The 25,928-nt window shown below is 42.0% G+C and overlaps 1 protein-coding gene across 1 annotated transcript; it reads right to left on the reverse strand.

Moving 5' to 3' along the window:
• Positions 1–77: 77 nt before the first annotated feature.
• On the reverse strand, positions 78–6,149 carry LOC120047239 (carcinoembryonic antigen-related cell adhesion molecule 5-like). The gene is made up of 9 exons (XM_038992767.1): positions 6,095–6,149; positions 4,363–4,644; positions 3,832–4,107; positions 3,418–3,693; positions 2,154–2,405; positions 1,773–2,048; positions 1,273–1,524; positions 835–1,110; positions 78–373 (listed from the first exon to the last, which is right to left on the reverse strand). The coding sequence occupies exons 1-9, from the start codon at positions 6,147–6,149 to the stop codon at positions 78–80; spliced, it is 2,241 nt and encodes a 746-aa protein (XP_038848695.1).
• Positions 6,150–25,928: the final 19,779 nt, after the last annotated feature.

The following is a 25,928-nucleotide window of genomic DNA, read 5'->3' on the forward strand; positions in this document are numbered from 1 at the left end:
TGGGACTGTGAAGAAAACATCACTGTCACGAGAATATTGACTACATTCACAATCACTGTATGTTGAATGGCCTATATCTACATGTACAAGTTAAACAGTTTGGATGTCTCTTCTGTCTTACCAATGATGGTGAGCATCTTGGAGACAGTTCTGTTTCTGCCAGTGACATTGTTGAAGGCCACACAGGTGTATTCCCCATGACTGGCTAAGGTCAGTGGGCCAGTCTCATACACTGAGCCAGCCGCCACCTGGGAGCCATTGAAGAACCATCTGAACTGGCTGGGAGGCTGAGAGGAGGCCAAGCAGTTTAAGGTCAAGTTGTGTCCTGTTTCTCCTATTGCTGGTCCCGTTATAACAGGCATCTCTGGTCCATCTATAATACAAAAGACAATCAGCTAGACCCAACATCTGACTGTCACTCAATAGAGGTTATTGGCCAGAAGGTCAAGGGTCATCAAAATATTTTAATGATGTTAGAGTTGGGATCTAAACATTTACATTGACTTTACTACAATATTTATTAAGGAAGTTCTCAAAGATTCCACCTTAAGCCGTGGGGTTAAAGTTGAACTTTATAGCACTTGTTAGCACCTTTTTTTCCAAGAGCGTAGTTATCTAGAACCAAAAAAGGGTTCTTTGGCTGTCCCCACAGAATAACCTTTTGAAAAAGCCCTTTTGGTTCCAGGTAGAACCGTTTTGGCTTCCATGTTGCACCGTTTCCACAGAGGGTTATACATGGAACCAAAAAGAGTTCTACCTGGAACCAAAAAGGTTTCTCCTATGGGGACAGCAGCAAACCCATTTTGGAACCCATTTTTCTAAGAGTATACTCACAGTTCACGATCAGTCTATAGTTTGGGCTGGTCATGTTACTAAGGGGGTTGGAAGCAGAACACTGATAGTCTCCGTTGTCAGAATGCTGGACAGAGTTGAAGGTCAGTGTTTTGTTGTTCATAGAGAAGTCTGTTCTGTTGTCAGCATACAGAAGCCAGCCGTTCTTCATCCAATGAATGGAGTAAACCGTTCCAGTGGTGTCGCAGGTCAGAGAGAATCTCTCATTCAGTATTGGCTGGGCTCCAATGACTTTCACCATGGTCATGGTCACAGGTGCTGTGGAAAGTAGATCAAATGGTTTTTCAGCACTTTATATCTCAACTTCCATCTAATTATACTGTAGGTTCAACAGCACATATACTGTCTAAAACCAAATGAACACAAACAAAGTAAAGGAAGTTTTAGTCCCTTGATTTTAAGTAGCAGTTACTGACTCACCAATGACGGTGAGCATCTTGGAGACAGTGCTGTTTCTGACAGTGACGTTGTTAAAGGCCACACAGGTGTACTCCCCATGACTGGCTAAGGTCAGTGGGCCAGTCTTGTACACTGAGCCAGTCGCTACCTGGGAGCCGTTGAAGAACCAGCTGAACTGGCTGGGAGGCTGAGAGGAGGCAGAGCAGTTGAAGGTCACGATGTGTCCTGTCATTGCTATATTCGGACTCATGATAACAGGTCTCTCTGGACCATCTGGAAACACAAGGTAATGAAGATATTGATAGAGATTAGCTATTGGAACTGCCATTAGTGCATTTGCCTTGGTCTGACCCCATTACTACCCAACCATCCCCTTGGCTTTATTACATTGGTGTCAGAAGTGGGATCAAAACTTACCCCAACTCCATTACTATGAATTCCATCTAGCCTTCATTATAGGTCAAAATTAGAATTAAATTGGCAGATATCAAGTTTGGTTTTGTGCCATAATAACCACTCACAGTTGACGATCAGTCTGTATTCTGGGCTGGTCATGTTGCTGAGGGGGTTAGAGGCAGAACACTGATAGTCTCCGTTGTCAGAATGCTGGACGGAGTTGAAGGTCAGTGTTTTGTTGTTCATAGAGAAGTCTGTTCTGTTGTCAGCATACAGAGGCCAGCCGTTCCTCATCCAATGAATGGAGTAAATTGTTCCAGATGTCTCACAGGTCAGAGAGAATGTCTGGTTCAGTATTGGCTGGGATCCCATGGCTTTCACCATGGTCATAGTGACTGGATCTGTGAAGAAAACGTCAGAGTATCACAAGATATTGACTTCAACCACTGCATGTTGAATGGCCTATATCTACAAGTTAAACAGTTTAGATGTCTCTTCCGTCTTACCAACAACAATGAGCATCTTGGAGACAGTTCTGTTTCTGCCAGTGATGTTGTTGAAGGCCACACAGGTGTACTCCCCATTACTGGCTAAGGTCAGTGGGCCAGTCTTGTACACTGAGCCAGTCGCTACCTGGGAGCCATTGAAGAACCAGCTGAACTGGCTGGGAGGCTGAGAGGAGGCTGAGCAGTTGAAGGTCACGATGTGTCCTGTCATTGCTATATCCGGACTAGTTACAGCAGGTCTCTCTGGTCCAACTATTAATAAACACAAGACAGTATGGTTAATCTTATGGTTTTACTATTTTGACAAAGTTTAGTAAATAAGTAGTCTTCCACAATCCTTGGCTTGTGCAAGTCGGAACAGCTCATAGGAGCAGGAGCCTTCAGTATCTCCTATTTCTGTAGCGTGTTGCAGCTTGATTTACAAGTACATCCCCTGGACAGGATGCTAGTCTATCACAGGCCTTTACCCCCAATCTATCTCCTTAATGCTGAGCGCCAAGTAAAGTCATATTGGGTCCTATTTTTACAGTCGCTAGTATGACTCATCCAGGGATCAAGCTCCCAGTGGTGGAAAAAGTACCCAATTGTCATACTTGAGTTAAAGTAAAGATACCTTCATAAAACATGACTCAAGTAAAAGTGAAAGTCAGCCAGTAAAAAACGACTTGAGTAAAGGTCTAAAAGTATTTGGTTTTAAATCTACTTAAGTATCAAAGTAAATGTAATTCCTAAAATATACTTAAGTATCAAAAGTTAAAGTTAAAGTATAAATCATTTCAATTTCCTTATATTAAACAAATTTGACTGCATAATTTTCTTGTTTTTAAAATTTTACGGATAGCCAGGGTAACACTCAAACATCATATACAAATCAAGCATTTGTGTTTAGTGAGTCCGCCTAATCAGAGGCAGTAGGGATGACCAGGCATGTTCTCTTGATAAGTGCGTTAATTGGACCATTTTTCTGTCCTGCTAAGCATTCAGAATGTAACAAGTACTCTTGGGGTCAGGGAAAATGTAAGGAGTAAAAATTACATCATTTTATTTAGGAATGTAGTGGAGTAAAGGTTGTCCAAAATATAAATTGTATAGTAAAGTACAGATACCCCCAAAAACTACTTAAGTAGTACTTTAAAGTATTTTACTTAAGGACTTTACACCACTTCAAGCTCCCAACATTCTAATCTCAGGGTGGACACTCTTAACTACAAGGCCATTGAATTGGTTTTATCAGACAAAGACTACCAGCTCTTGTAATACTCACAGTTCACCACAAGCTTGTATGTCATGCTGGTCAGGTTGCTAACAGCATTAAAGGCCTCACAGAGATATTCTCCATTGTCAGAAAACTGGATTGGGTTGATAACCATTGTGTTGTTGTCCGTAGAGAAGAATGTTCTGTTGTTTAGGGAGATGAGCTGGCCGTTCATCAGCCAGTGAATGTAGTCTACAGGTCCAGTCACCTCACACCGCAGAGTGAAGGACTGATCCAGTATCGGTAGATTCCCATCACGGTTCAACGACACCGCTGATATCGGCTCTATGGTAAAAAGAAGAGGAGAACTTCACTCGATTGGTGGTAAAAAATACCATGATATAACATTGTATTCATAACCATCAATAATCAAATATTCACTACCAACTATATGACATTTCGTAACGATGAATGTTGCCTTACCCACAATCTTTATCATTGTGCTCATGGTGGCGTATCGGAGTGTGACATTGTTGTAGGCTAAGCAGGTGTAACTTCCTGTCTGGTTCTCCCTGGTGTTCTGCAGGCTGAGCTTCGGGCTTTGCTCATTGAGAAACGTCCCATTAAACCTCCACTTGAAGGACTCAGCGGGTTTGGACTGAGCGGAGCAGGACAGAGTGATGACAGAGCCCGTCTTGTAGGCTGTATGTCCTACGGTCATCTCAGGAACTACCATCATGGTGAGGTTACTTGGGCCATCTATGGGAGGAACAAATTACAATGAAGTGTTGGGTAAACATTACCTAGAATATGTTTATGTCCTGCTCTACTAAATACAGTCTACTAATGATCTCTCCAAATAATGACCTGGATCATGTGATCACAGAGGAATGGTTTGAGATGAAAATAGGCATATTACATCATTACATGGAATGCTGGATGTCAATGACAAGGTACAATCCATGTCTGTTGTGTATGATTAATGTACAGTATACTGCATACTCTGATACTCACATCTAACATTGAGGCCGATGGGCTGGCTGGTGCCATTGCTGATTCCATTGATGACCTCACATCTGAACGGCCCTTCATCGTATCGTGTCACACTGACTATGGTAAGAGTGTTGTAACCAACACCAAGCCAAACTCTGTCACTGGCTGTGACCTCTGAGCTGCCATTCAGCCAGCGGTAGGAGAGGGAGGTGCCAGAGGAGACAGAGCAGGTGAAAATTGCAGTGTCGTTTAATTCCACTAGATCAGTGGCGTTGGCCCTTAGAGTCACGTTTGAAATGGGCTCTGTGGGTGAGAGAGTAGATGGCAGTCAAGATAAGATGGATGTGTCTCAAGAAAGTTTTTTTTGTGTCTTACTGAATTACAACCATATAGTTGATATTGCTTTCACACTGTAAAACTTGTTTTGGAAATCAATCTAAATATGCTATTTTGTTTACTTATCATGGAGACTAAGTTTCAGGATTGAGCCTTGTAGAACCCTTAGTCTCTTTGCACACACATAAAAAGTATTGTGTATGTCTTGAAAAGAACAGTTTGCTCTGTGATCTGTTCAGGTTCATTCTTTTCAAAGGTATTATGTTGGCCAACTTCGCTATAGGTTCAGAAAACATTGACACATTTAAGTGTTAGCTTTCCATGTCAGGAAAATGACTTTTATTATTGTGACAGAGATGAATCACTGATAGATAATGTATGCCCATCAGTGGAGGCTGTTGAGGGGAGGACGGCTCATAATAATGTCTGGAATGGAGTAAATGGAATGGTATCAAAACATGGTTTTCATGTGTTTGATACCATTCAATTCACTCCATTACACTCAATTCCAGCCATTATTATTAGCTGTCCTTCCCTCAACAGCCTCCTCTGATGTGCAAGTATGTTTGCATGTGAACCTGCTTGCAATAAAGTATGTGAATGGGTAAGTAAGTGTGCGGGTGAGCATGTGTGCGCATAAGTGACGATGTGTGCCAGTGAGTGAGAGTCTACAATCATAGAAAGATAAACAGACAGGCAGAGGTCAGTTCCTTACCCTGGACAGACAAAGTCACCACAGCTGTCAGGGCTGGCTCCATTCCCTGCACGGTATATCGTCCTGAGTCGTTGAGTTGGAGAGAGCTTATGGACAGCTCTGAGGAGGAGCTGTTGAATGAGACTCTGCCTCGATAACTTGTACTCACACTAATGCCACCAGGATAGAAAAGTGCGATGATTGTAGTTTCATATGACCAGGTCCCTATGTTGATGTGGCTTTGAGGAACTAGGTTCAGTGTGACATTACTGCCCACAGCTAAGGGGTTCATAGAGGGAACCACCACCTGGCCAGAGACACCTAGAAGAGTATGGATTGATGAGTTTAGTTCATGTTTTGAGATATTATTAATCAGTACAAAAGTCTTTAAAGTTCTTTAAAATATTTTAATTGAGATTAATCAAATCTTTAGACTATGTCACTTTAACAGAAATACAAGCTTTTGTTTAAATTATTGCCTTCAAGTTGAACACACAATTTACAACATGACCTACTATCTATTTCTAATGTCTACTCTAGACATTGTTGTCAATGGCAGATAAATAGAAATCTCCACCTTTCTGACTTGATACTGTTTGACTGATGTGCATCAACCAAACAGAGACATTTGAACAACCTGTTACTTATTTAATCAAGTGTTTGTACCATAAAGCACAAATAGGCATCAATATATTTCCAGAATGAGCTTATTGTCCACTTTACCTGTAGTGAAGTTGAGCAGCACCAGGATGAGAACCCACACCAGAGGATACTCCATAGTTCTGCCACTTATCAAACACCACGGATCAGAAGTGAACGGGACACTTTCCTATTAAACAAATGACTGTCCAGACTTCTTGGTAAATCCGAAAATGTCGATACTGCTCAGTCACAGTCTCCTCTCAATCAGCAAATATTTATTCAGGATCATGTAATGTTGCTGGAGTCAGGTGATGCAAATGTACCTATCCACCCTACCTGTCGCCAGAACACACTCACACACACCTACCCAACTACCCACGCCCTGTTTTGCCCACACACATTTTTCCCACTGTGTTTTCTGTTGACACAAAGGGGTGTTTTCATGTTGATTATGGTTTACTGTAAATCTGATCAACTCTGTCTGTCCTATACGGGTCCTGGGAGAAGGCTGGATGGTACATGGCCAATGAGGCCGGGTATAGGTTCTCTGACCCTGTTGAAACTCATGATCCATCCACAGTGGCTAAGGCAAAGTGGGCTCATAAGACACTGTTCACATTGAACCTGTCAAGAAAACACTTACAGCGCCATGAAAAAGTATTTTCCCCCTTTCGGATGTTCTGTATTTCTGCATAGTTTTGATACTGAATGTTATCAGATCTTCATCCAAAACCCAATATTAGATAAAGGGAACCTGAGTTTACAAAAAAAATTAAATAAATTGATACTTATTTTATTTATTTAATCAAAAAAGTTATGGAACACCCAATTCTCCTGTGTGAAAAAGTAATTGCCCCTTTACACTCAATAACTGGTTGTCCCACCTATACCTGCAATGACTGCAAACAAACTATAGTGCATCAACCAAACAGAGACATTTGAACAACCTGTTACTTATTTAATCAAGCGTTTGTACCATAAAGCACAAATAGGCATCAATATATTTCCAGAATGAGCTTATTGTCCACTTTACCTGTAGTGAAGTTGAGCAGCACCAGGATGAGAACCCACACCAGAGGATACTCCATAGTTCTGCAACTTATTACTGCAACCAAACGCTTCCTGTAGTTGTTGATCAGCCTCTCACATTGTTGTGGAGGAATTTTGTCCCACTCTTCCATGCGTAACTTTTTTTTATTTAACCTTTATTTAACCAGGTAGGCTAGTTGAGAACAAGTCCTTATTTACAACTGTGACCTGGCCAAGATAAAGCAAAGCAGTGCGACACAAACAACAACACCGAGTTACACATGGAATAAACAAACATACAGTCAATAATACAATAAAAAAAGCCTATAACATTTTTGACATGCGTTTTTCTGGATTTTTTTGTTGTTATTCTGTCTCTCACTGTTCAAGTAAACCTACCATTAAAATTATAGACTGATCATTTCTTTGTCAGTGGGCAAACGTACAAAATCAGCAGGGGATCGAATACTTTTTTCCCTCACTGTACAAGGCAATAAGGCAATACATAGGCCATAGTGGTGAAATAATTACAATATAGCAATTATACTCTGGAGTGATAGATGTGCAGAAGATGAATGTGCAAGCAGAGATACTGGGGTGCAAAGTAGCAAAATAAACAAAATAAATAACAGTATGGGGATGAGGTAGTTGGATGGGCTATTTACAGATGAGCTATGTACAGGCGCAGTGATCTGTGAGCTGATCAGACAGCTAGTGCTTAAAGCTAGTGAGGGAGATATGAGTCTCCAGCTTCAGTGATTTTTGAAGTTTGTTCCAGTCATTGGCAGCAGAGAACTAGAAGGAAAGGCGGCCGAACGAGGAATTGGCTTTGGGGGTGACAGTGAAATATACCTGATGGAGCGCTTGCTATGGATGGGTGCTGCTATGGTGACCAGTGAGCTGAGATAAGGCGGGACTTTACCTAGCAAAAATAACTGTTTTAACTCAGAGACTTTTGGGGGTTTTCAAGCATGTACTGCTCGTTTCAAATCCTGCCACAACATCTCAATTGGTATTAGGTCTGGACTTTGACTAGGCCATACCAAAACATCAAATTGTGATTTGCATGCATTATTCATGTTGTAAATGACTATTGTAGCTGGAAACGGCAGATTTTTGTTATGGAACATCTACATAGGCGTACAGAGGTCCATTATCAGCAACCATCACTCCTGTGTTCATTAAATAATACCCTCAAAACACCAGTCTCAACATCAACAGTGAAGCGGCGACTCTGGGATGCTGGCCTTCTAGGCAGAGTTGCAAAGAAAAAGCCATATCTCAGACTGGCCAATCAAAATCAAAGATTAAGATGTGCACAGAACACAGACATTGGACAGAGGAACTCTGCCTAGAAGACCAGCATCCCGGTGTCGCCTCTTCACTGTTGACTTTGAGACTGATGTTTTGAGGGTACTATTTAATGAAGCTGCCAGTTGAGGACTTGTGAGGCATCTGTTTCTCATACTAGACACTCTTATGTACTTGTCCTCTTGCTCAGTTGTGCACCTCCCACTCTTCTTTCTATTCTGGTTAGAGCCAGTTTGTGCTGTTCTGTGAAGGAAGTAGTACACAGCGTTGCACCAGATTTCCAGTTTATTGGCAATTTCTCGCATGGAATAGCCTTCATTTCTCAGAACAAGAATAGACTGATGAGTTTTAGAAGAAAGTGCCCTATTTCTGGTCATTTTGAGCCTGTAATAGATCCCACAAATGCTGATGCTTCTTTAGCCTACTCAACTAGTCTAAAGAAGGCCAGTTTTATTGCTTCTTTAATCAGCACTACAGTTTTCAGCTGTGCTAACATAATTGCAAAAGGGTTTTCTAATGATCAATTAGCCTTTTCAAATGATAAACTTGGATTAGCTAACACAACGTGGCATTGGAACACAGGAGTGATGGTTGCTGATAATGGGCCTCTGTACGCCTATGTAGATATTTCATAACAAAAATCTGCCGTTTCCAGCTACAATAGTGATTTACAACATGAACAATGTCTACACTGTATTTCTAACGGACAAAAAATGTACTTTTCTTTAAAAAACAAAGACATTTCTAAGTGACCCCAAACCTTTGAACGGTAGTGTATATATATAAACTCAGCAAAAAAAGAAGCGTCCCTTTTTCAGGACCCTGTCTTTCTAAGATAATTTGTAAAAATCCAAATAACTTCATAGATCTTCATTGTAAAGGGTTTAAACACTGTTTCCCATGCTTGTTCAATGAACCATAAACAATTAATGAACATGCACCTGTGGAACGGTCGTTAAGACAATAACAGCTTACAGACGGTAGGCAATTAAGGTCACAGTTATGAAAACTTAGGACACTAAAGATGCCTTTTTACTGACTCTGAAAAACAACAAAATAAAGATGCCCAGGGTCCCTGCTCACCTGCGTGAACGTGCCTTAGGCATGCTGCAAGGAGACATGAGAACTGCAGATGTGGCCAGGGCAATGAATTGCAATGTCCGTACTGTGAGATGCCTAAGACAGGGCTACAGGGTGACAGGACGGACAGCTGTTTGTCCTCGCAGTGGCAGAGCACGTGTAACATCATCTGCACAGGATCGGTACATCCGAACATCACAACTGCGGGACAGGTACAGGATGGCAACAACAACTGCCCGGGTTACACCAGGAATGCAAAATCCCTCAATCAGTGCTCAGACTGTCCGCAGTAGGCTGAGAGAGGCTGGACTGAGGGCTTGTAGGCCTGTTGTAAGGCAGGTACTCACCAGACATCACCGGCAACAACATCGCCTATGGGCACAAACCCACCGTCACTGGACGGACTGGCAATAAGACAGGACTGGCAGGACAGGACTGGCAATAAGTGCTCTTCACTGACGAGTCGCGGTTTTGTCTCACCAAGGGTGATGGTTGGATTCACGTTTATCGTCGAAGGAATGAGTGTTACACCGAGGCCTGTATTCTGGAGCGGGATCGATTTGGAGGTGGAGGGTCCGTCATGGTCTGGGGCGGTGTGTCACAGCATCATCGGACTGAGCATGTTGTCATTGTAGGCAATCTCAACGCTGTGCGTTACAGGGAAGACATCCTCCTCCCTCATGTGGTACCCTTCCTGCAGGCTCATCCTGCCATGACCCTCCAGCATGACAATGCCACCAGCCATACTGCTCGTTCTGTGCGTGATTTCCTGCAAGACAGGAATGTCAGTGTTCTGCCATGGCCAGCGAAGAGCCCAGATCTCAATCCCATTGAGCACGTCTGGGACCTGTTGGAGCAGAGGATGTGTGCTCGGGCCATTCCCCCCAGAAATGTCCGGGAACTTGCAGGTGCCTTGGTGGAAGAGTGGGGTAACATCTCACAGCAAGAACTGACACATCTGGTGCAGTCCATGAGGAAGAGATGCACTGCAGTACTTAATGCAGCTGGTGGCCACACCAGATACTGACTATTACTTTTGATTTTGACCCCCCCCCCCCTGTTGTTCAGGGACAAATTATTCAATTTCTGTTAGTCACATGTTTGTGGAACTTGGTCAGTTTATGTCTCAGTTGTTGAATCTTATGTTCATACAAATATTTATACACGTTAAGTTTGCTGAAAATAAACGCAGTTGACAGTGAGAGGACGTTTCTTTTTTCATGAGATGTGTATTCCACCCCTACCTTTATATATATATAAATAGTAACAGTCAAAAGTTTGGACAGACCTACTCAGTGTTTTTCTTTATTTTTACTATTTTATACATTGTAGAATAATAGTGAAGACATCAAAACTATGAAAAAACACAAATGGAATCATGTAGTAACTTCAATGTAGCTACCCTTTGCCTTGATGACAGTTTTGTACACTCTTGGCATTTTCTCAACCAGATTCATGAGGTAGTCACCAGGAATACATTTCAATTAACAGGTGTGCCTTGTTAAAAGTTGATTTGTAGAATTTCTTTCCTTCTTAATGCGTTTGAGCCAATCAGTTGTGTTGTGACAAGATAGAGGTGGTATACAGAAGATAGCCCTATTTGGTAAAAGACGAAGTCCATATTATGGCAAGAACAGTTAAAATAAGCAAAGAGAAACGACAGTCCATCATTACTTTAAGACATGAAGGTCAGTCAATCCAGAAAATGTCAAAAACGTTGAAAGTTTCTTCAAGTGCAGTCGCAAAAACCATCAAGCGCTATGATGGAACTGGCTTACATGAGGACCGCCACAGGAAAGGAAGACTCAGAGTTACCTCTGCTGCACAGGATAATTTCATTAGAGTTAACAGCCTCAGAAATTGCAGCCCATATAAATGCTTAACAGAGTTAAAGTAACAGACACATCTCAACATCAACTGTTCAGAGGACACTGCGTGAATCAGGCCTTCGTGGTCAAATTGCAGCAAAAAAAACACTGCTAAAGGACACCAATAATAAGAAGGGACGTGCTTGGGCCAAGAAACACCAGCAATGAACATTAGACTTGTGGAAATCTGTCCTTTGGTCTGATGAGTCCATATTTGAGATTTTTGGTTCCAACCGCTGTGTCTTTGTGAGACCCAGAGTAGGTGAAAGGATGATCTCTGCATGTATGGTTCCCACTGTGAATTATGGAGATGGAGGTGTGATGGTGTGGGGGTGCTTGCTGTTGACACTGTCTGTGATTTATTTAGAATTCAAGGCACACTTAACCAGCATGGCTACCACAGCATTCTGCAGCTATACGCCATCCTATCTGGTTTGTGCTTAGTGGGAATTAAATAAACAATTACCAAAAATGGGTTCTTCAGATGAAAACGGTTCTTGGCAGAACCCTATCCCTTAGCAAAGAACCCTTTTGGAACTATTTTGTCTAAGAGTGAATATGCCATCTACATCAAAGCTTTTTGCAGTATTTTTATTACTGCGTGTTTGCACTCGGTAATATTGACTGTGATTTAATAGAGACATTAATCCATCTGTCTCTCTGTTTACCCTTTATTATACAAACCCACTAACCACAGGTGTTGCCTCCACACATATCACTCTAGTCACTGTATCTACACGGTCCAGCTGTAACTCTTCTAAAGTCAGATATCATCCTGGTCAGGAGAGATGAATGGGGTTACGATACAAGGAAGTTGGAAATTAGCCAAATGGTCAAATGTTTTTCCAAAACCTGCCATCTATCCCTTGATGGAGAGTAATTTCAATACTAATCTCTGGGCTTCCATATTGGCTTGGGGTTTTGATGTAAATGTACATTAATACAACACAGGTGTCAAACACAACAGATATGTTGTATTGTATCTGGGACTAGAACCCACAACCCACCTGAGAGAGAGTAACACACCTCGACACACACAAGGTCACCTTAACAAACAAAGTGTGACTCGTTGACTTTTACACCACAGCAGATGAAGGGATAGGGAAAGGGGGATACCTAATCAGTTGTGTAACTGAATGCCTTCAACTGAAATGTGTCATTTGCATTTAACCCAACCCCTCTAAATTTCCAGCCGATGCTTGGCATTGCGCATGATGATCTTAGGCTTGAGTGCGGCTGCTCAACCATGGAAACCCATTTTATAAAGCTCCCGACGAACAGTTCTTGTGCTGACGTTGCTTCCAGAGGCAGTTTGGAACTCGATAGTGAGTGTTGCAACCGAGGATAGATAATATTTTTTCGCTATGTGCTTCAGAAACCTGCTGTCCCGTTCTGTGAGCTTGTGTGGCCTACCACTACGCGGCTGAGCTGTTGTTGCCCCTGGATGTTTCCACTTCACAATAACAGCCCTTACAGTTGACCGGGGCAGCTCTAGCAGGACCGAAATTTATCCAACTGACTTTGTTGGAAAAGTGGCATCCTATATATAATGTCTCTAATATGGAATTGTAGTAGATACCCAATGAGGCCTGGTGGTAGAGAGGAACCCGTCGCTTGAAGGGATATTCAGGGAGCCTATGTGTTCTTGAGCAAAATCAATTGATCATGATAAATCATACATCATTGGCCATATGATTGTAGGTGTGTTATTGTGTCACTCCCAAATCACTGTAAAGAGTCAGTCAAAGCTTGACATACTCACTGCTGATATTGAGATAAAGAGGCTCAGCGGTTCCATTGAACTCCACTAAGTCTCCTGTGTTGTTGGCCACCAGTCTCACAGCAGAAACAGGTTCTCTGGGTGAGATAGAGAGGGAGAGAGAGAGAGAGGGAAACACTTAACAGAAACCAGAGGAAACACAATTCTGGGAAAGGATAAAGACAACCAGTTTTGATTACAAACGTGTCTATAACAATGGTGACTTGCAGAATTGTACCGATACATGCCATGAGTATGGCTGACCTTCAAACAACCATACTCAATTCACACAGCTTGATGTATATGATTAAGGCCAACAGCCAAGTCATCAGTCACCTGGCCCTGACAAAATGCCAACACAGACATGGTCATCAATTAAGTCAGCACTTCTATGCACACACACACACAAAAGTACAAACAGAGACAAGGACACACACAGGTGCACACTCAAACGAAACCAGTATCTCTACACCATATCAGACAGGCAGAATTGTTGTATTACACTGCAAGCCATTGTACAACCAGGCTATCTTAACAGTAGTTACAGTGCCTTGCAAAAGTTTTCATCCCCCTTGGTGTTTTTCCTATTTTGTTGCATTACAACCTGTCATTTAAATTGATTTTTATTTGGATTTCATGTAATGGACATACACAAAATAGTCCAAATTGGTGAAGTGAAATTAGAAAAATAACTTGTTTCAAAAAATTCAAAAGATTTCTACAAGGAAAAGTGGTGCGTGCATATGTAGTCACCTCCTTTGCTATGAAGCCCCTAAATAAGATCTGGTGCAACCAATTACCTTCAGAAGTCACATAATTAGTTATTAAATAAAGTCCACTTGTGTGCAATCTAAGTGTCACATGATCTGTCACATGATCTCAGTATATATATTCACCTGTTCTGAAAGGCCCCAGAGTCTGCAACACCACTAAACAAGCTGCACCATGAAGACCAAGGAGCTCTCCAAACAGTTCGGGGACAAAGTTGTGGAGAAGTACAGATCAGGGTTGGGTTATAAAAAATTATCCCTAACTTTGAACATCCCACGGAGCTTATAAATTAGAAATTATATTCCATTACAAAACAATTGAAAGAATAGGGCACCACAACAAACCTGCCAAGAGAGGGCCGCCCACCCAAACTCATGGACCAGGCAAGGAGGGCATTAATCAGAGAGCAACAAAGAGACCAAAGATAACCCTGAAGGAGCTGCAAAGCTCCACAGCGGAGATTGGAGTATCTGTCCATAGGACCACTTTAAGCCGTACACTCCACAGACCTGGCCTTTATGTAAGAGTGGCCAGAAAAAAGCCATTGCTTAAAGAAAAAAATAAGTAAACACGTTTGGTGTTTGCCTAAAAGCATGTGGGAGACTCCCCAAACATATGGAAGAAAGTAATCTGGTCAGATGGGACTAAAATGTAGCTTTTTGGCCATCAAGGAAAACGTTACGTTTGGCGCAACACCACCACCTCGCATGGTGGTGGCAGCATCATGCTGTGGGGATGTTTTTCATCTGCAGGTACTGGGAAACTGGTCAGAATTTAAGGAATGATGGATGGGCGCTAAATACAGGGAAATTCTTGAGGGAAACCTGTTTCAGTCTTCCAGAGATTTCAGACTGGGACGGAGGTTCACCTTCCAGCAGGACAATGACCCTAAGCATACTGCTAAAGCAACACTTGAGTGGTATAAGGGGAAACATTTAAATGTCTTGGAATGGTCTAGTCAAAGCCCAGACCTCAATCCAATTGAGAATCTGTGGTATGACTTAAAGATTTCTGTACACCAGTGGAACCCATCCAACTTGAAGGAGCTGGAGCAGTATTGCCATGAAGAATGGGTAAAAATCCCAGTGGCTAGATGTGCCAAGCTTATAGAGACATACCCCAAGAGACTTGAAGATGTAATTGCTGCAAAAGGTGGCTCTACAAAGTATTGACTTTGGGAGGGTGAATAAGTTATGCACGCTCAAGTTTTCTGTTTATTTGTCTCATTTGTTATTTGTTTCACAATAAAAAATATTCTGCATCTTCAAAGTGGTAGGCATGTTGTGTAAATCAAATGATACAACCCCCCAAAAAATCAATTTTAATTTCATGTTGTAAGGCAACAAAATAGGAAAAATGCCAAGGGGGGTGAATAGTTTTGCAAGCCACTGTATATCTATGGTCAAGGATTTGAAGAGTGTGATGAGTGGAACTTATTTTAGCATCAACTCTGCCATCTCAAATGAATCATAATTTATGACATGTTTTCAGTCAGCACAAAATGAAAAGGAGCATTATTGATTGTTGGTATTGTTCTGTTAAAATATGTAACATAGGGTTTAACAGTAACCTATTCCTGTAACCATACTACGCAGCTTTTATACATGAGATGAGGTCCTCAGGACTGAGCTAAAGGTTCTTTGCATCAAGGAGTGGAGCATGGGAATCAGACAACAATATTAGGATGCAAATTTATTTTCATTTTCAGCGTCACAAGAAAGGTACAATCTCAATAGGACTTTATCATTTCAATGCATCTTCAGCTCCATGAGCTCCGTACAGTTGTCCTACAAGACAGACTTTAACACAGCAATGTCAGATTTCTCACTAACAAATATCACTAGGTTTATACATTTTATTGACAGACAATGTGTTGGTACACTCACGGAGGGAGTGCCCAGGGAGAAGGAGAGCAGTTCTAGGTAGAATATGGGCACCATTGCCTAAAAGCACTACATTCACAATAATTCCTATTAACTTTAAACCACCAGAACTCCCGTCCTCTCAGATCTCCTGATTGACACAAACAGGAAGGCTTCTATACAAAAGGCCACTCAAATACACCTGGCACAGGTAGACCAACAAGGGTGTGTTCAACATAGGTTGACGGTTCTACACCGTTAGAAACAACCTTTCATTTCTACACCGAACAAAAATATAAACGCAACATGTAAAGTGTTGGTCCCATGTTTCATGAGTTGAAATAAAAGATCCCAGAAATGTTCCATGTACACAAAAATCTTATTTCTTTCAAAATTTGTGCACACATCTGTTTACATCTCTGTTAGTGAGCATTTTAGCCTTTGTCAAGATAATCCATTCACGTGACAGGTGTGGCATGTCAAGAAAATGATTAAACAGCATTATCATTGCAGAGTTGCACCTTGTGTTGGGGATAAATAAAGGCCACTCTAAAATGTGCAGTTTTGTAACACAACCCAATGCCACAGATGTCTCAAGTTTTGAGGGAGCGTGCATTTTTTCTTTATTCAAAGCATTTTAGAGAATTTGGCAGTACGTCCGACCGGCCTCATAACCGCAGACCACGTATAACCACACCTCCACATCTGGCTTCTTCACCTGCGGGATCGACTGAGGGGAGGAGGGGCGGGATGTTGAGGAGTATTTATTTCTGTTAAGAAGCCCTTTTGTGGGGAAAAACTCATTCTGATTGGCTGGGCCTGGCTCCCCATTGGCTGGGCCTGGCTCCCCATTGGGTGGGCCTCGCTCCCAAGTGGGTGGGCCTGTGCCCTCCCAGGCCCACCCATGGCTGCGCCTCTGCCCAGTCATGTGAGATCCATAGATTAGGGCTGTTGGGATCAGCTAAACTTTGAACATTGAGATATTAAATTAATGATAGGAAATGAAAGAGACTGAGTTATGTTAGAAGTTTTCTCAGAAGAAAGACAGAAGGCTTTGGAATGTGTTTGATGGAGGAGACGGGAGTGATGTGTTGATACAGGGGAGACAGATGGACATCTGTGTATTAGATGAAAGAGGGGTTGAGGTCCGGAGGTGAGGACAGATTCTCTTAATAGAGTAATAAATGTTTGGAATCCTGTTACCCTCTTTATTAGCTTCCTGTAGAGCCATAAAATGTAAGGATTGGAGAGAAAGGGTAGTGTTTTAAGTAGGATGTATATAAACTGTGAAGTCTGAAATCTTTAGCTGTCTGTTTTCAGCTGTACAGAACCTTTGGGAAGAATAAACTTAGTTAAAGCTTCTCTAGTGTCCGTGAGTTATTTACTCTGAAAAATAAGAACCTAACAGGGCCTAATTAATTTATTTCCTTATATGAACTGTAATTCAGAAAAATCGGAGAAATTGTTGCATGTCTCATTTATATTTTTGCTTGTCAAATGAATCATGAATGCACTATAAGCCCTTAAGGAACATTTTGATTTATTCAACAACAACAAAAAACAGCTTTTATATTGGCAATTAAGACCCACAGGGCCTTCAGGATATTACTTGTCTAATCTAACTAATCTAATAGTGAGCTGGGCTGATGTCTCTGATTCACCTATCACAGTGAGGGTGGAGGTGGCTGTGAGCTGAGGGCTGGTGCTCTGGACCACATAGACCCTGACTCGACCACTGTGATGGAGGTCAGGGTCAGAGTCCCCGTGCTGACGTCCACCGAGGCACTGCCATTGTGGCTCGGGAACACAGCCTGCTGGCCCCCCGACCAGGTCAGGACCTGAGCGTCCCCCACAGCCCAGCTGCTGCTCTGCAGCTGAGTGGCCGGAGACAGCGTCAAGGTCACCGTGTTGCCCCCACAGCCCGGGTTCTCAGAGAGAAGCACATTCTCAGTGCTGGAGCTCAGCACACCTGGAGAAGAGTGGAAAGATGGATCTTTAACATTCAGTGGTCAACAATCCTGGTCCTGGAACAGAACAGAATGTACCCACTTTTGTTCCTCTTCCAGCTAATCAGTTGCCGAATAAGGCATACATTATTCGAATTCACAGATTTTTGTTATTTTGAAGTGATATCATGATGGTCAAATATGAACTTGAGGTCACTAGTCTACATTTGGTAGAGTCTACCTGGTAAATACAACTTTGTAATTTCTTAGGTAATGATATAATACAAATACAATAAACAGGTACTCAATCAAATAAAGTTTTCACAAACTATCTAGTCTAAAACTGTATCCACCTTAGTACAAGTTGTAATGACTAAATTCAATTTTTTCCCAATGTCTCTATCTTACACTTTCATTTCTCCATCTTCTGGACTTGTGAATTCACAGTAAATGAAACTGAAACTTACCTCCCTGAGTTACTTGTATTATTGAAAAATAAGACATGTTACCTTGTATCAAAGCCAGTAGAAGAACATGTGGGACCCTTCCTCTTGTCTCCCCCATTGTGTTTTGGTGGTCTATGAGTGCACCTACTCTTTTATATTGGTATTTTGGGGTCCAGCCCCCTACACAAACTCCTCAGGAAACAAGTTAATATCATATCTTTATATCCCAGTGTCCATCATATAGTACTTGTTCTTGTCAAACTACAAGAGGTCTCATATTTAGTCGTTTTTTCCGCCTACAAACATTTCCTTGGTGGCATGGTGTGAATGACCTATTAAGGTAATCTGGTTGACAAATGGTGACAGAGAGTGTGTGTCATCTCTGAGTCGCCTATCCCCCTTCATCCCTCCTGTCTGACTCCTTCACACTTTGATACAGTATGTAGCCTTATTGTGGCAATGATATTGTAGTAAAGAATCATTGCAAATATTTTCACCTCCACCTCTACGCAGATGACACCATTCTGTGTACTTCTGGCCCTTCTTTGGACACTGTGTTAGCTAACCTCCAGACGAGCTTCAATGCCATACAACTCTCCTTCCATGGCTTCCAACTGCTCTTAAATGCAAGTAAAACTAAATATATGCTCTACAACAGATCGCTGCCTGCACCTGCCCGCCCGTCCAGCATCACTACTCTGGACGGTTCTGACCTAGAATATGTGGACAATTACAAATACCTAGGTGTCTGGTTAGACTGTAAACTTTCCTTCCAGATCCACATTAAGCATCTCCAATCCAAAATTAAATCTAGAATCGGCTTCCTATTTTGCAACAAAGCATCCAATCATGCTGCCAAACATACCCTCGTAAAACTGACTATCCTACCAATCCTTGACTTCGGTGAAATTATTTACAAAATAGCCTCCAACACTCTACTCAGTAAATTGGATGTAGTCTATCACAGTGCCATCCATTTTGTCACCAAAGCCCCATATACTACCCACCACTGCGACCTGTATGCTCTCGTTGGCTGGCCCTCGCTTCATATTCGTCCCCAGACCCACTGACTCCAGGTCATCTACAAGTCTTTGCTAGGTAAAGTCCCGCCTTATCTCAGCTCACTGGTCACCATAGCAGCACCCACCCGTAGCACACGCTCCAGCAGGTATATTTCGCTGGTTCACCCTGAAAGCCTATATCTCCTTTGGCCGCCTTTCCTTCCAGTTCTCTGCTGCCAAAGACTGGAACGAATTGCCAAAATCGGTGAAGCTGGAGACTCAAATCTCCCTCACTAACTTTAAACATCAGCTGTGAGAGCAGCTCACAGATCACTGCAACTGTACATAGTCCATCTGTAAATAGCCCATGCAACTACCTCATCCCCATATTGTTATTTATTTTATTGTTTTACTCCTTCGCACCCCAGTATCTCTACTTGCACATTCATCTTCTGCACATCTATCACTCCAGTGTTTAATTGCTAAATTGTAATTACTTTGCCACTATGGCCTATTTAATGCCTTACCTCCCTAATCTTGTTTGTGTCGCACTGCTTTGCTTTATCTTGACCAGGTCGCAGTTGTAAATGAGAACTTGTTCTCAACTGGCATACCTGGTTAAATAAAGGTGATACCATTTTTTATACATATATATATGTTCTGATGACAGCTTTACTAGATTGGAAAGGGCTAGTCTCTTACAAAAACACCATGACAACAAAATGTGTTAAATGTTTATAATGTAGTCAACAATTACAGAATAGAACGGTCCACACTGTAAATCAAGTATCATATATCGTGTCTGTGATATTGTAACGTAAAACTTTAACATACAGTACCTATATCATTGACATTCCCATTTCACAATTTTCCCAAATATTGAGAAATCTCCCTCTGTTATTCCTGGCAGTGTTTGTGTAACAAGGCAACAACACATTCCCTTCACATCTCCCAGGTCAACACCTGTAGAATTGTGTAATCTGTGGGGACAGGTCCCTATCAGGGAACACCTGAGCACACCTATGTGTGTCTATGCCAGATCAGGTTTGATTTATGAACAGTGGAGGAAAAGGTATGCTGCCTGTCATTATCTCACTGTCCAACCAAGGAGCATGAATAGAGGAGCAAACTGGTCATGCGAAAGACATTCAGCTATTCTATGAAACCAACATAAGTACCCACATGCTGTATTACAAAGCTCTCAGATTGAGGGTAAGAGGTCATATTAACCAACATAAAGCCCTGAGAAAGAGAACAGGCACCCAATGATAACAACATCAAAACATGAGAGCTGAGTTGAACAGTGGGATATTGTACTAATCTCTATTCAGAGCCTGAATGTTCTGCCTGCTCATGTAACAAGTGTTGTATTTCATGTCATTTAATTACACAAAATCTGAACAGTTCCCATGCCTGATATTAGTGTACATTCCTTTTGGTGGTGTAAGTGCCCTTTTTACTGTCGCACACTTCGCTCTCCTTCTGTGTTCCCCCTCATAAACATCCCCTGCCCCCTTACCTCTTCCCTGTCTACCCTGTCTACTGTACACTGTTGTGGAAGAGGTAGGTTACAGTGAAATTATCTCATGGAAATCATAATCAATCCTTCTTAATATTGAGTTAATCCCCCTCGACCTCTGAATGCTCAGCTATGAAAAGCCAACTGACATTTACTCCTGAGGTACTGACCTGTTGCACCCTCTACAACCACTGTGATTATTATTTGAATTTGTTGGTCATTTATGAACGTTTGAACATCTTGAAGAACAATCTGGCCTTAATGGCAATGTACTCTTATAATAACCACCCGGCACAGCCAGAAGAGGACTGGCCACCCTTCAGAGCCTGGTTCCTCTCTTGTTTTCTTCCTAGGTTCCTGCCTGTCTAGGGAGTTTTTCCTAGCCACTGTTCTTCTACATCTGCATTGCTTGCTGTTTTTAGTTTTAGGCTGGGTTTCTGTATAAGCACTTTGTGACATCTGCTGATGTAAAAAGGGCTTCATAAATACATTTGATTTGATTCTGCTCTCAGAACTGCCTCAATTCGTTGGGGCATGGACTCTACATGTTGTCGAAAACGTTCCACAGAGATGCTGGCCCATGTTGACTCCAGTGTTTCCCACAGTTGTGTCAAGTTGGTTGGATGTCCTTTGGTTGGTGGACCATTCTTGATGCACCTGTACATAGCCCATCTATAATTTAGCCCAAACAACTACCTCTTCCCCTACTGTATTTATAGATTTATTTCTATTTCTACTTTGCACATTCTTCCACTGCAAATCTACCATTCCAGTGTTTTACTTGCTATATTGTTTTTACCTCGCCACCATGGCCTTTTTTGCCTTTACCTTCCTTATTTCACCTCATTTGCTCACATTGTATATAGACTTATTTTTCTACTGTATTACTGACTGTATGTTTTGTTTATTCCATGTGTAACTCTGTGTTGTTGTATGTGTCGAATTGCCAGGCTTTATCTTGGCCAGGTCGCAGTTGCAAATGAGAACTTGTTCTCAACTAGCCTACCTGGTTAAATAAAGGTGAAATAAAAAATTAAAATAAAATGCACACGGGAAACTGTTGAGGGTGAAAAAGCAAACAGCATTGCAGTTCATGACACACTCCTGGCACCTACAACCATACCCCGTTCAAAGGCACTTAAATCTTTTGTTTTACCCTCTGAATGACACTCATACACAATCCATGTCTTAATTGTCTCAAGGCTTAAAAATCCTGTCTCCTTTCCTTCATCTACACTGATTGAAGTGGATTTAACAAGTGACATCAATAAGGGTTCATAGCTTTCAACTGGATTCACCTAGTCAGTCTATGTCATGGAAGGAGCAGGTGTTGCTAACATTTTGTACACTCAGTATTGTGAGCGGACCAAGTAATTGGACGTCACTCAAAAGCAGGAAGGTGGAACAAACGAGTCAGGAGTAGGTTTTCTTGATTGAACATAGTTCTATATTGAGGGCATTTGGTCAACACAAACACTCCAACGTAATCAACGAAAATCTCCCAAAGGAAAAAGAAAACATATCTTCTTCTCCAGATCAAAACAGACACACAATATGCTTGTCTTTAAACTACAACAAAAAGTCACGGCATTGTCACCGTCTTAATGGTTCTTCATAGATAGCTCCTCTGTCTCGGTGGCCATCTTCCAGAGATAGTTTCCCTCTCTGCTGGTTCCATACTCTCTCTTATAGGGGAAGGAGAATATCTCATTAGTAGTGTCAGCTGTGCTTAATTGCCTCTGGTTACCTTGTCTCCCATGCCTTGTTGGGCTACCATCCGTGAGCCCAGCCTGCCCTCTGGTGGTCCTTCCACAGTATATATGTAAAAGCTCCGATAATGATTTTATATGGTCCCTGACATATTATTATTATGGCATCCTACAATTATATTGGCATTTTTTAAATCTTGTAATCTATGAATACTGTACATGTTAGCTAGCTACTGTACTTTTTGCTGTACATGGCGTCATTTGACTAGCATGTGTATTCATGTCCCCTTTCCTTGTTCATTTATACTTTCCAGAGGAATTAGTGTACTGTATACTGGCAGCACAGTATTTGTTTATGGATGTTTTTCCTTTCCTTATCAGGTATGTCATGTGCTATGCTTGTTAAAGGTCCAAAGCAGACGTTTTATCTCAATATAAAAACAATTCTGAGTAACAATTAATTACTTTATTGTGATTGTTTTCAATTAAAATGGTCAAAAAGAAACAGCGATAGCTTCTTAGCAAAATGACATTTCTCAAGCAAGAACTGTTCCAGTACTGTCTGAGTGTGGTCTGAGTGGGGAGGTTAGCTGTTATTGGCAGAGAGGTTTGGCAGAGAGAAAATTTGCTGTTATTGGCAGGTAGGTTTGGAACTCTCTTTCTTATTGGTCTATTAAGTAAGACAGCATGTTGATGTCACCATTGAAGGCAAAAAACTCCATCCCACCAAAACAGGCTGACATTTCAGAAAGTCTTTTCAAACAGCTCTTACACTAAACAGACATTATCATCGTTTTCACAATTTCATAGTATTATTCCAAACTCATAGTGTCAATATATATATAAAACAGAGGGAAAACATGTTTTTGACTGCACTGGGCCTTTAGGATATGTGGAACATATATTTACTGTCCAAGGCTAGCTATGTTCACAAGTGCATGGCACTACTGTACTGTACATAACGCCTGGCTGTCATTGGGAAAGTTGGATAGCCTAGGTCCATATGCTACTTTACATTTACATTTCATACTGTACATTGTGTTTCATTATATTGCACTGCTTTGTGAAAGGAGATTATTGTTATATTGCCCTGCCCTGTCTACTGTACTCAGGTGGAAGAGAGGAGTTGGTGTAGAAGGGAAGCACAGCATTTGTTTAAGGAAGTTTTTCCTTTCCTTTTCAGAGAATTAAAGATCAACACAAACCCTGATCCTTTGGTCAAATGTAAGCCAATCAAACACAATGCAGAGGCAACCTACACTGGTTTCACCCACAATATTTTAAATGGCCTGATTTACATATCAGCAGTCTTATTATCTAATACTCAAGGAAATCTAGGGCGTGAATCCTAACTTCTCTTAAATTAATTTTCACTTCCCTTAAATTAATGTCCACAGCCCTGCTCAATGCTATTCCCTGATATAATCCCTAATGGGTGAATATGGTGGCAGACAGGTGCTTAGGATTAGGGTTGAGCTGGGGTGTGAACATGAAGCTAGGGTTAGGGTTAGTCAGGGTCTTGGTTAGGGATAGGCACACTAACTACCAGATACTATTTGAATAATGCTTTGACTTCCAATAGAAGGCAAATGATGTGGTCATAGATAAAGGAGTATATCTAAACAGATGCTGGAGTATGATGCATCCAGTATAGGTTACCCTGTAAATGATAAATAACCAATGGCTTTGTGCCAGTTGTATTCAAATCAAATCTATTTATATAGCCCTTCTTACATCAGCTGATATCTCAAAGTGCTGTACAGAAACCCAGCCTAAAATCCCAAACAGCAAGCAATGCAGGTGTAGAAGCACGGTGGCTAGGAAAAACTCCCTAGAAAGGCCAAAACCTAGGAAGAAACCTAAAGAGGAACCAGGCTATGAGGGGTGGCCAGTCCTCTTCTGGCTGTGCCGGGTGGAGATTAGAACAGAACATGGCCAAGATGTTCAAATGTTCATAAATGACCAGCATGGTCAAATAATAATAATCACAGTAGTTGTCATGGGTGCAACAAGTCTACAGTGTTTTTTCTGTAATAGGGAATTAATGAGCAATGGGTCAGAGAAATGGGAAGAATTTGTCTGTACAGTGAGCCTGAAATATGATACTTGTTATATTGCAAGGATTTCTAATTGGTCAACCACAGGCTAGGGCTGGGTTATAAACTACATCCTGTCCCTTTGTTCACAGGAGAGAATCACAGGCGAGAATCACAGGAGAGAATCACTGAGGGAGAATCACTGAGAACAGGGGAGCATGAACATCTACCATCTACCTCCCTGCATGATTCATCCTCTTTGAATAAGAATACAACTATTTTCCTCCACCTTATTTGCTTTGGGGTCTGTGTTATTGTAGAGTAACATCAACTGCTAACAACTGTCCCACAATCAAGTGATGTTATGGTGTGAAGATGTTGTGATTATAACAGCAGATTTTCATAGGACTTTTCCTTGAAGACAGCAGGGTTGTCTCTGCTCCCTAGTGAGGGGAGGGACAGTACAGTGTACTCTACTGGTACGTCTGGGAGTGGATCTGGAGGTATGGTGGGTCCTTCTTTTAATATAATGTGCCACTGTACAGTAGTTGGCCACTTAACTCTGCCACAATCAAAGACCAAAGATGACAACTCCACACAGACACAGGTATCTATTACCAGTCATTTGGGGGTTTATTTTACAAGGTCATCTCAACAACAACAACAATGTACAGAAATATGAATAATAATAATTGTAACGGTCGTCTTGTGGTGAATGAGTGGACCAAGGCGCAGCGGGTGATGAAGACATAATGAATATTTATTAACAGAACGACAAAACACGAAAACTCTTAAACAAACTACAAAACAAATAAACGACGTAGACTGACCTAAAACATGAGAACTTACAAATACACGAAGAACGCACGAACAGGTACAGACTACAAACAAACGCTACAGTCCCGTGTGGTACGAACATACATACAGACATGGAAGACAATCACCCACCAACAAACAGTGAGAACAGCCTACCTTAATATGGTTCTCAATCAGAGGAAACGTCAAACACCTGCCTCTAATTGAGAACCATATCAGGCAACACATTAAACCCAACATAGAAACACAATACATAGAATGCCCACCCCAACTCACGCCCTGACCAACTAAACACATACAAAAACAAGAGAAAACAGATCAGGAACGTGACATAACCCCCACCTCAAGGTGCGAACTCCGGGCGCACCACCAAAAGTCTAGGGGAGGGTCTGGGTGGGCATCTGTCCACGGTGGCGGCTCAGGCTCTGGGCGTGGTCCCCATCCCACCATAGTCAATCCCCGCTTTTGTAGCCTCCTCCCAATGACCACCCTCCAAATTAACCCCACTGGACTAAGGGGCAGAACCGGACTAAGGGACAGCACCGGAATGAGGGGAAGCTCCGGACTAAGGGGCAGCTCCGGACTGAGGGACGGCAGCTCCGGACTGAGGGACGGCAGCTCCGGACTGAGGGACGGCAGCTCCGGACTGAGGGACGGCTCTGGCTGGTCATGGCTGGCTGACGGCTCTGGCTGGTCATGGCTGGCTGACGGCTCTGGCTGGTCATGGCTGGCTGACGGCTCCGGCTGGTCATGGCTGGCTGA

The sequence above is a fragment of the Salvelinus namaycush genome, chromosome 5 (assembly GCF_016432855.1).
Source record: "Salvelinus namaycush isolate Seneca chromosome 5, SaNama_1.0, whole genome shotgun sequence".
Classification (NCBI taxonomy): Eukaryota; Metazoa; Chordata; class Actinopteri; order Salmoniformes; family Salmonidae; genus Salvelinus; species Salvelinus namaycush.

Bases quoted from the DNA above. Each gene is read 5' to 3' on its own strand.
- LOC120047239 (XM_038992767.1), bottom strand. From the start codon at position 6,149: ATGGAGTATCCTCTGGTGTGGGTTCTCATCCTGGTGCTGCTCAACTTC. The intron at 4,108-4,362 runs GTGAGTATCAGA...TTCCTCCCATAG, and splicing joins CATCGGCCTCAATGTTAGAT to ATGGCCCAAGTAACCTCACC. The intron at 1,525-1,772 runs GTGAGTGGTTAT...TTGTGTTTCCAG, and splicing joins ATACAGACTGATCGTCAACT to ATGGTCCAGAGAGACCTGTT.